At 34.2% G+C, this 12,114-nt stretch overlaps 2 protein-coding genes across 2 annotated transcripts; one reads left to right on the top strand and one right to left on the bottom strand.

The window, feature by feature from the left end:
- Positions 1–2,158: 2,158 nt before the first annotated feature.
- On the bottom strand, positions 2,159–4,335 carry HELRODRAFT_182832 (hypothetical protein; the record flags this gene model as incomplete). The annotated part of the gene is made up of 5 exons (XM_009033557.1): positions 2,159–2,289; positions 2,355–2,479; positions 2,803–2,960; positions 3,151–3,622; positions 4,238–4,335. The coding sequence occupies 5 exons, from the start codon at positions 4,333–4,335 to the stop codon at positions 2,159–2,161; spliced, it is 984 nt and encodes a 327-aa protein (XP_009031805.1).
- A 2,670-nt stretch (positions 4,336–7,005) lies between these two features.
- On the top strand, positions 7,006–11,809 carry HELRODRAFT_182831 (hypothetical protein; the record flags this gene model as incomplete). The annotated part of the gene is made up of 3 exons (XM_009033556.1): positions 7,006–7,967; positions 8,096–8,676; positions 11,727–11,809. 3 exons carry the CDS (start codon positions 7,006–7,008, stop codon positions 11,807–11,809), a joined length of 1,626 nt encoding a protein of 541 aa, XP_009031804.1.
- Between the last annotated feature and the right edge of the window lie 305 nt (positions 11,810–12,114).

Here is a 12,114-nt window from a genome sequence, read left to right as displayed (position 1 = left end):
TGACTCATTAAAATAGCCAAAACATACCAGTATCAAGAAAGGAAACAAAGATGACATTAACAACTACAGACCCATCTCCATTCTTTCCCCGCTGTCAAAAATTCTTGAAAAACTTTTCTTTAAAAGACTCTCTAATTTTTGCTGCTCCAACAATACTATCTGCAATAACCCAACCACTCAACTGAGCTTGCTATTCTTGACTTCACTCAGCATATACTAAATGAAATGAATAACAAAAATCTTTCTATTGGCATTTTCCTGGACTTATCCAAAGCCTTCGATGTCATCGATCACAAAATACTCCTATCCAAACTACATCATTACGGAGTAAGAGGCACAGCTCACAACTGGATGAGAAGCTATCTTTCATCACGGACGTACACAATATGTTTCCATGGACAACATCAATTCAAAGCACGCTCTTATTCATCACGGGGTGCCACAAGAATCCATACTAGGACCCCTTCTATTTTCTATCTACATAAATGACCTCTGCAATGTTTCGCCCTCAGCCAAATGCGTACTGTTCGCAGACGACACCAACCTTCTTTTTACTTCCAACAACCTACCAGATTGCTCTGAACATATCAATCTTGAACTCCAAAAATACTCTAACTGGTTATCCAATAACAAACTAATCATAAATTATTCAAAATGTGCATACATTATTTTTGGCCCAAAAATACTCACCAACCAAGCTCCTAACCTAAACCTATTAGTTAATGGTGTTCCTATAAGCCGCACCCTGTCTACCAAATTTCTTGGAATCACCATCACAGAAAATCTTTCATGGAATTCTCACCTACAAACTACCTCAGACAAAATCAACAAACTCACAGGCATCTTCTACAAAATCAAATATAAACTCTCTCTTTCTGCTCTTCGCACGCTTTATTACACATTCATCTACCCTTATCTAACCTACTGCATCACACTATGGAGAAATAGTCCAAAAAGCCACCTGAATAACCTAATACTTTCCCAAAAAAGATCAATGCGTTTAATTTTTAACCTCAAACCCGATTCTCATACTAAACCCTTCTTCCTAGCAAAAAAATTTTACCAGTTAACTTCATCTGTCTTTACTACTCTGCTTTATTCGTTTTTAAATTTATCAACAATCTTCTCCCACCTCACTTATGGTATATTTGGGTGGGGATGATGAACAAATGATGCGGATGAATGGTCTTTATGAATGGTTAAACATTTATGTGTTTATATATGTACTGAGCGAACATTTATATCACTTTATCAACTTCTACACATTAAGTAACTCCGTTCAATCTACAACCACTAGACACACCCCTCTCTTCTATATCTACAAAACTCGCCTCAAATTAATCCAGACAAGCATAAAAATAACAGGTCCTAAAATTTGGACAGAACTTGTACCTCCCCATCTTAGAGCCATCATAAACCTACAACATTTCAAGTCAAAATTCCGTGCTTTTTTATTGACACTGGATCTCGACTCCACCACCTAATATTATATTAAGAATACGCTAGAACAAATGATGCGGATGAATGGTCTTTATGAATGGTTAAACATTTATGTGTTTATATATGTACCGAGCGAACATTTACATAGTTATATGTCTATATATGTATGACACGAACATTTACTTATTTATCTTCAATTTTCTTTCTGCTTCAGTTATTTTCCTTATTTTATTTCATTAACTATTCATGTATCTACCTGCGGTGGCCACCACAAGACAAACAGTCTTATTCGGTCTCCGCATATTCAACTTCATAACTTTTATTCACTTATTTGATATGTTGTTGATTATGAATAAAACTTTGAAAATGAAAAATGAAATGAAATATCAATAGGATGAAACTTTCACGTTTGGAGTAATTAAAATTTATTTGAACGTCTCATTATTTTCTTAAAGAAATAATTTTTAACTGAAAAATGCTACAAACGACAAAATTTGAATTTCTGAATACTTGAAACTTGAACATTTGAAGAAAAACCATTCAATTTCAACTTTTTTAGTTTTACGGAGAAAAAAACTAAACTTGTTTTTTTTTCTCAAATAATGTTTGATTGTTTTGAGCAATGGTTGAACGAATTTCAATACTTGGTAGAAATTATTGTTGGTGTTTTGTCGGAAGGTACAAATAAATTAATTAAAAACTGTTCATGACGAGAAGTTCACTTGTTACGCTCTTTCTGTTTCATGTGCAATATGGCGGTCACGAAGCTGAAGAAACTTCCGATGACGATGGTCGATCCAAGGACTGCAAACGTGATGTCGTAGTTGTTCGTTTTGTCAAACAGGAAGCCTGATGAGTCATCAAAAATGCGACATAAAAATGAACAATATAGAGGAGGAAGAAAAACTTCCAACCAGTAAACGGAGAGCTACACAAGGAACTTATAGCAAAGCACATGCAAACCAAGGGCCGAGTTTTTGTAACATTCTTGTTCCTTTCAGATCCACACTGATGGTCACGTGCAGACTGAATATGAAGCCTTGTGGCAATAAAAAAATGTATTTTCACAAACATTTGTTTGTTTAGCCGTAGCATTTTTAGACTCTTTTGTGCATAATGCTAATCATTAGTTTTTTTTGTCATAGAGTAAAGTTTTGTAATAAAACTGAAAAACAACTTTCTACCTTTAATCTAAATTAACAACGGTATCTCAAATAAGTTATAAGAACTAATAAATGCATTCTCATAGCTCAAAATTTTTAATTTAATTTATAAAAAGACAGCTTTTATTTTATAAGAAGGTAAAATAAATTTTAAGTAAAAAGACAGTGAGAAATATTTGAACAAATTCAGGAAGGAAACTTGCCGGCAACCAGTCCAGCTAAGCAGCAGTGCAACACCAAGAGAGGGAAAGTTTGGAAGAAGTAGGGACACATGTACAATAAACCAAACTTGAGCACAGCAAACAAGAACAAAAATGTTCGATTGATTTTTACGTAGTATGTTGTAATGGCCATGATCTGTGCAAGGCATTTACAGTAAAAAAGTTTTTTAAAAATATTTTTCGTGTTGTTATAACATCGTCTTATAATTTTTTAAAACGACAATGTAAAATTAATAGCCTATTTTCAATTCGATCATCAGAATTAAATTTGATAAAACTTTATTCAATGGAGGCAAATGCATCGTTACAAAATATGAATAACAAACCACTTTGGAAACAATAGCCATGCCATCTGTTGCCACTGGCAGGTAGCTGATGAGCTTCCTGTCTGTTCCAATTATTTGAGACCTACTCGGATAGTGGCTCGAGCAGGCAATTGATCCAACAAACAAGAAAAAACAACTCAATAAATAACAAACAAATGCAGGGATTATTTTTCTGAATGTTCGCGACGATGGTCTGGTTTCAGTGGATGTTTCGAAAATTGTTATTTTCTGTTCACTGTTATTAACTTTGTCACAATTTTTTGTTTCGTTATCTCCATCCACCATAAACGACAGCGTTGCGAGACCTAGCGAGTTTTGAGCTGATGTAGATTTCAGTGGCTTGAAAGCAAACGCAGCGGCAGGGACCATCTGCAAAGTGAAGCCGGCAAACAGCACGAGAATGCTTGGCCACGTGTAAATTTCATACAGATATCTGCGGTTGCAGTTTTTCAGTTGAAACATTTTCTGAATGCTGCCAAAATTGGCATTCATTCATTCAATTTAAGACCTTGTAATTGGGCCAATGAGAACCGCTCCGAGAGAAAATCCGATGCTAGTAACTGCGCCGGCCAGAGGTCGTTCCTTTTCAAAGGTCGTCATGGCGTTGACGTAGCACGAGGAGACTATGGAGTTGATCCCAAACCCTGCTACCACATTTGTGTTTTTTTTCAGTCGAATGTTTGTGGTTTATTTTACAAACTGATGTGTAAATTTAATATAAATTTTTAGAATTGGATTAGTAATTTAAAAAAAAAATTTTTTTTTGAGTTTTAAAACTAAATAAGGTTTTTTACTTAATTAAAGTTACATTCAATAATATATAATATCCAATTTTATTAAAATAAATGTTGATTTTATTTATGAAATATAGATGAAACCTGTAAAAAGACCTATATCAAAAATTCATTTGCTAGTTGAGTTGATCATGATGAATTTAAATTAAAATATTTTTAGTGATTAAGTTGGTCATAATATTATAATAAACCAGTAAAATAATATTGAAATTAAAAACTTAAAAGATATTTAAAAAAACCCGTTTTTCAGTTTTCAATTTTATTCACAAAGGTTAATTCACAAAGCTTATAACCTGCCAGTAAGCCGTAAGAAAAAAATAAGTGGAGCACAGATGTAGCAAAAAAGGTCAAGAAGAATCCAAATGTGCAGAGGAGAGACCCACACACGCATATTGCACGACATCCAAATTTTTTTATTGCCATGCCAACAAACACTCCTTCAAAAATTCAAACAAATCATTAATACAATATAAAAATACTATGACAAAAATATTTTTATTTAGTTTAACAACAACAACAACCTAATATATCACCGCAGGTAAAGTGAAGGGAGCAAATCCATCCAATCGTTGCAGATGTTGTCTGAAACTCATCAACCAAATCTCGGTATATTAGAGAGAACAAAACCTGGATGCTGCCCGCCAGCGAGGTACCAAACGTGCAAACCGCCAACAACATCCACTTTCGCGATGAATCTAACATTTTAGTTATAATTCGTTCGAACTTTTCGTTCGCTTTAATTAACAAAATTTTCTTTCTAATTATAAATCCATAACTTGAGTATTTAAATTCCGTAATCGTTAACAAACACATTGTCACAGATAAAACTTTCAGCAGATGTGTAGAATTTAACAAAACACGAAAAAATATCGATTATTCACCCATACATCACAAAATCTAGCAACAGCCGTTTTAATTCACAAACATAATTTTATAGAAACAACATTTTTCACAAGCATGAGACACATAACTGTTCAATGGGTATTTCAAAAATTATTTGAAACTACAAATAAAAAATTCCAGCATTTATAATAAACTTTCGATTTTAAATTAATCAACTCGTTTTCAACACCATTATTCGCCACTTTATTTGTTAGCACATATACCCCTCTTTACAGCGAACTTCTAGTGGAAAATCTCTACATAACGAATTTTTTATGTCCCTTGCAATTTTACATATAAAACTGTTTCTATAGAACGAAACTAATTTTGTTCGTTCAAGAGATCTCTTGAACGAACAAAATTTATAAAAGTTGAAATCTGACTAGCGAACATTCTATGAATTGATATGAGTGGTATTTTTGTTCTCCTTTAATACTTTGGAGCCATATTTATTGTTTCGTGTTCTAGTATTCTAGTAATTTTTGCGAATTTTTGCGATTAATTTCAATGGAATCAGAATCATAGTTATCTGGAATGAAAAATAAACTTCACTTTTAAAATTTTATTTTTTACTATTATGCCGTGTATGATTACTTTCTGTTATCAAAATAAATTATTAAGAGGTTGTTCTTCATAGATATGTAGCATATAAACACCTTTTACGTAATATAGAATTTTTTCCCAAGCAAATTCTCTATGACGAAATTGCTATATAACGAATTTTATTCAAAAGCCATCAAATTCGTTAGACGAAGGTCCGACTGTATTAGTTAGAATATATTCACCATTCTATTTGTTTGCGATTGTTCCAATTGGTGGAGCATCACACAATCGTGGGTAACTTCACAAGCGCTTATAATATAAAACTCAAAACGCATCCGAACGTCTTCTTGACACAAGCCACTATCAGGGGCATGACCAAGTAGCCAAGGGTAAGCTTTTGGACTAAACCTCCACAATAAAAATTTTTGTCAGGGTTAAATTCAAAAAAATTTTCAGCGCCAAATTTTATGAATTCTCGTTTCAAACTTATGCAGTCCCATAACAATAAGAGCATTTTTTTGCCAAATTTGAGTACATTCTGACCGCGAGACTGGTTGTTATATTATATAATAAAAAGATTTACATCTGGTTGAAAACGATTGGGTGAGAAGTTTACATTGCTTCTAAAATATAACGTACCTAATAAAAATTGTTTAGCCACGAATCAATGTTAACAATTTCTTTTTCGATCGCCAGGGTATCGTGAATTGTTTTTCTGTCATGTTTCTTTCTCATTTGTTCTATGTAATATCAATATAATATAATATAAAAATATGTTTCTGAAATTTTTCTTTTAAATTTATTTATAAATAGAATTCCGAAAGTTAACCTTGAAATATGATAACAGAATCATCGCAACGCCAAAAATATTCATTCCTCCGCTAGCATGTATTTTATCATTTTGTAGAGTAGACCCAGGATGAGCGGAATCAAAACAAGATGTCTCGGAATGGCGTAAGTAAGAACGCATCAGTGTTCCAACACACTTAATGATTATGCGCGTGATTGTAAATTGCATGTCTATTCAGATTGCTACTTTGGAAAAATATTTACGTGCCGGAGTTCAATTAAAAGATAATATAAAGGGTTGTTTATTTTCAAACATCGCATGCTATCAAGCAAACAATCAAATTATTTCTATTATACAAAACTCGTAATCGATTTTCGATAACTTACCATTTTGGCCGATTAAGCTGACAATTTTAATTCTAGCTCTTCTCCGATTAGATGGACAGACACACACACACCACACACATACACAATACACACACACCACACACACACACTTATACACAACACAAACACACAATGATTTTGAAAGCATCTGCAGTGTACAACACAAGCAGAAGGGGGCCAAGATATATATATATGTATGTATGTATGTATATAATATATATATATATATATATATATACATACATGCATGCATACATATTTTTATATATATTATTATATATACTATTATATAGGGTTTGTTGATTTATCGGTTTTCTCGTGGAAATTTACAAATTCAGCTTTTTCTCGGAATTTTTAAATCTTTAAATTTAAAACAAGTTATTATAATTTTATTTGGCGTCATATGTTAAAATTTGAAAGTTGTTCGTTGTTTTGAACAAGTTTTCGCTTCAGGACCATAATGGCTGAGAAAAATAAATGCCAAACTTGTAATAAAGTTACCGGAGCAAAGGACATACTACATTGCAGATTTTGTTGCTCAGCAGCTGTCCATTGGAGATGTATTGGCATGTCTGATTCAACTATGAAGGAGCTCCAGCAACCTAATAATTTTGTATGGATGTGCAACAGTTGCATTGGGCAAATTGAACTATTCAGATTAAACAGTCAACTGAATGAGATGTCTGTTGAAATAAGGAAGTTACAGGAGAGCAATGCCAAAATCAGTGATCAAGTTAACTATATACAGGACAAACTTGACAGTGGTGAAATTGATAATAACTTTGGTGACAAAATAACGACACTCCAGGAGAATCTGAAGAAATCTTATGCAGATACCCTGAAGGATGTGGTAGTCGCAGACGTTGTGAAGGTTAATAACAGGGTAACTAACATGAACGATGGTATCCAAGCATTAAAGGTGGAGGTCATAAAGACGAAGGAAACAATTCAGTCCATCAGTGAAATTGAGGAAAGATCATGCAATTTGATAATCTTTAGATTGAAAGAAAATGTTGATCTGAGTGTTAGTGATGGCAGAAGGGAGGATGATGAAAACATTTCACGTATCCTTGGAACAATATTAAAGGACAAAGTTGATAAATTTGATGTTGTTAAACAGTTTAGACTGGGCAAAAAAACCGAGAAAACCAGACCGCTGCTTGTCAGGCTGAAGTCTAAGTCTTTGAAAAATTTGATTATGGAAAACTTGTCAAATCTGAAGAATCTTGATGAAGATTTGAGGGGGATCAGCGTCGGGCATGACTTGACAAAGGAGCAGAGAAATGATTGTAAAAAACTGATTGAGACTGCAAGAGAAAAGGATAAAGATAGAGCAGATAAACAGGATTTTGTATACCGAGTGACTGGGGAACTGGGGAACTGGAGAATAAGACGACTACCAAAGAAATCGACTTTTGCGATGTCAAAAGTGGAAAAAATTATAAATTAGATGCTGATGGCTTTGGTGGTGTTAATGGTGATGCTGACGAAACTTTATCTGTTGATAATGATCTTAAACTTACTGTTCATTTGGGTTTGTTAAACATTAGATCTATATTATCCAAGTTTAATGTAATTTTTGGTTTAATCTCTGAAGGATTGGATATATTTGTTGTTGCAGAGACCTGGCATGGATCTTCTGACAGCCTATCAGTGGGATTATCGTTGCCTCCGGGTTATCGTTTTATAGATGCGGTTAGGGCTGGTGATCCTTTCCATGGAGGTTTGATAATATTTCTTGGACCGTCTTGCAAGTATAGACGGATTGTTGTGCCTACAGTCACTACGTTTGAGGTTTTAGCAGTTAAACTTATTATTGATCGACAGGATTTTATATTATTGGCTGTGTATCGACCGGGTTCGGTTCAACCTTTGGTGCTGTTTTTTAAAGAGTTAACGGTTGTTCTTGATAGTATAACGGTTTTGAATTCTAGGATAGTACTGGCAGGAGATTTCAACATTCATGTTGAAAGAGGTAGTGACACTCACGCGGCGACTCTGGGGGATATATTTGAAAATTATTGTTTAGTCAATCACACAAAGGAACCAACTCATATTCTTGGTGGCACACTTGATCTAGTGGTCACTTCAGTAGATTTTCCAGTTATAGACTGTTCGGTCCATCCTAGTGGTGTTTATTCTGACCATAGCTTTATTCGAGTAGCTTTGTCAATTACTCGTAACCACTCTTTTAATATTTGCAAAAAAATCAGATCCTGGAATCGAATGGACAATGACGGCTTTACTAGAGTTTTTTTGGAATCCGCGATATCGAGACCTTGCATAAGTGATAACCTTGACACTGAATTTCAATTGTTTCTCAATGAATCTCTACGAATTGCTGGTGTAATTGCACCTGTTCGAACTGTCTTGACTAAACGGGATCGTGTTGCCCCATGGTTTGATGATGAGTGTTATCGTTTGAAGCGATTATGCAGGAAAAAAGAACGAATTTTTAGAAGGAGTCATCAATCTATTCATCGAGAAGAATGGAAAAGAGCTTTAGATGAAAAATCCAGGATATTTGGTGATAAACGCAGTCAGTACTGGACCGTCATTGTCAATGATAACAAAGGTAATCCTAAGAATCTATGGAGGGTAATAGATAAGATCCTTTGTAGAGGTAATAAGGATAGCATATGCTATGATGCTGAGCGGTTAACTGCAGATCAGTTCATGAATTTTTTTGTGGAAAAATTATCTAAAGTCAAGGACGGATTGGCGCCCTCAGAAAGGCTGGATGTCATCGCAACTGGGGTTCAGTTTAAAGAACTATCAACATTTACTGCTGTGACTGAGGATGATGTTATAAGCATGATACAAAGTGCACCAGCTAAGTCATGTCAACAGGATATTTTTCCGACTGATGTTGTAAAGAGATACGTTAACCTGTTCACTCCGTTTTTAACATCTTTGATCAACTTATGCTTAAAATCTGGTCGTTTTCCTCAGGCGTGTAAACACGCCATTGTGCTTCCTATTCTGAAGAGGAGTGGTATGGATGCTAGTGATATCAATAACTATAGACCGATTTCTAACCTCAATTTTATTTCGAAGATTATTGAACGTATGGTTGCCAGACAAATACTTGATCATCTAAGGTGTAACAATCTGCTACCCTACAATCAGTCGGGATTTAGACAGTACCACTCGACTGAAACAGCATTATTGCAGGTCCATTCTGAACTTTGTATGGCAATGGATCAACAAAAGATATCACTCCTTACGTTTTTGGATATGAGTTCCGCTTTTGACTGCGTTGATCACAGAATTCTTTTTGATAGGTTGCATTGTAACTTTGGTATTTCTGGTGTGGTTTTGGAGTGGATGGAGTCATATCTAGTTGGTAGAACTCAGCAGATTTCGTTTGGTGGAAAATTATCTGATATTACCACAGTTATTTTTGGTGTTCCTCAGGGGTCAGTTCTTGGACCATTGCTATTTCTCTTATATACGTCTGAGGTCTTTAAGGTTATTGAATCATTTGGCTTCTCGAGTCATGCCTTTGCAGATGATATTCAGATAATAGTCAGTGGTTCACCTAGCTCATTTCAGGCTGAGCTGGATAGCCTGGTGGACTGTCTGTTGGCGGTTAATTTATGGATGTCGAAAAATGGCTTAAGGTTGAATCAAAATAAAACTAAATTGTTGCATGTTGGAACATGGCAACAGCTGTCCAGATTAGATGCTGATTCAATTTTTGTCAATGACGTGGTAATTCCATTCTGTGATAGGGCAAAGAATTTGGGTGTCATATTTGATCCAAACTTGTTGATGAAACAGCACTTCAAAATGCTCTCTAGAGATTGTATGCTACAGATTAGAAGGATTAACCAAATTCGCAATTCACTGGACGTTTCCACACTGCAGACTTTGCAGAATTTGTCCATTCGCGAATTGATTATTGTAATAGTTTGTTTTATGGATTACCCCTGAGGTCTACTGCGATATTGCAGTCTCTACAGAATCGTATGGCAAAAGTAGTGGTTGGTGGTTTACGGTATGATCACGTGACGCCCATAATCAAAAGTTTGCATTGGTTGACAGTCGATAAAAGAATAATCTACAAGATATCAGTCTTGTTGCATAAATCAATGAATGGCCTGACACCAGCATACTTACAGGATAAATTTAAAAGGTACTCAGTAGATTCTTATGGGTCTGGTCTAAGATCGTTTTCTGCGAATCTGTTAAAAGTTCCGACTGCCAATCTATGTATTGGTTCACGTAGTATTGCGGTTTCTGGACCAACTGTCTGGAACAGCCTTCCCGTCCATCTCAGAGATCCAGGATTGTCCATTACTCGCTTTAAAAAAGATCTTAAAACATTTTTGTTTTCTTATGAGAGATGATGTATGTATGTGTGTGTGTGTGTGTGTGTGCGTGGGTGGGTTTGTGTGTGTGTGTGTGTGTGTATATTTAATTTCTTTTGATTTAAAAACGGTTTTATTGTCTTGCCAATTGATGCTGTTTTTTTTTTTTAGATAGTCATCTTATATATCGGTTGTTTCTATTTATTGTTTTTCATTTCTGACTTTACGTATTATTATGTATTATCATCTACCGTCGGATTATTGATTTATCCATATTTCATATTGTGTCTAACGTTGAGTTCGCTTTGAAGTTTATTTAATTGGCGTTACATAAACTCTTGTTATGATATATATGTGTGTGTGTGTGTGTGTGTGTGTTAAGAGTCTTTTCCATAATAGCTGATTTATATATGTGTCTTTTTTCTTCACTGGATTTCAAAATGGTTTGATTGTCATGACAGTCGATTCTTTATTTTTGATATTTGTTTATCACCTTATATCAATTGTCTCTGTTTTTTGTGTTTCGTCTTGGGTATTTGATTTTGCTTATTATTATGTATTATCCTCTAACTATTGATTTTTGATATGTTTAATGTGTGAGAGCGCTTTTGAATTTTATCTAATTAGTGCTATATAAATTATTGATATTGATAGACACACACACTGCCAGAAACTCCATTGTTTATGTGTGTTGTGTTCAAATTTTACTCAGACTTGTAATTGCATTCAAAAATTTTTATTTTACGTATTGAAGTGTTATTTTCATTATTCAACTAATGAAAACTTGCTGATATTATTTATTTTTGAATATTTTTTCAAGAAAAACTAAGGGCCACATTTTTTTTAGATCAATAATCCAATTACCTAGGTAACATATTAGAGCAGCACGTTCAAACGTGTGTGGCCAGGAGTGCAACAGGACTGACTTTCACTCTCATTTCATCTTCATAATCACACTTAGATTTGTTTACTTAGTTTTTCATTTAATTTATTTAAATTGTATTCCTTTTCGACTATTATTTTAATGAAAAATGTACATTGTCAAAGTAATGTAAAGAGCCTCTAATAGTGAATACATACAGAAATTTTATATTTAGCAAAAGTAGTAGTAGGATAAAACGCTAACATTTGATTTTAAACATGCCTCCAACACGCCACGTTTGATTTTAAACATGCCTCCAACACGCCAAACTGCAATAGTCTTTTTAGAGAGAAATATTTTAAAATTTGTCTACTCCAAAGTTGATTCAATTAAA

The sequence above is a fragment of the Helobdella robusta genome (assembly GCF_000326865.2).
Source record: "Helobdella robusta unplaced genomic scaffold HELROscaffold_93, whole genome shotgun sequence".
NCBI classification, from domain to species: Eukaryota; Metazoa; Annelida; class Clitellata; order Rhynchobdellida; family Glossiphoniidae; genus Helobdella; species Helobdella robusta.
This window is presented reverse-complemented; position numbering and strand designations above follow the sequence as displayed.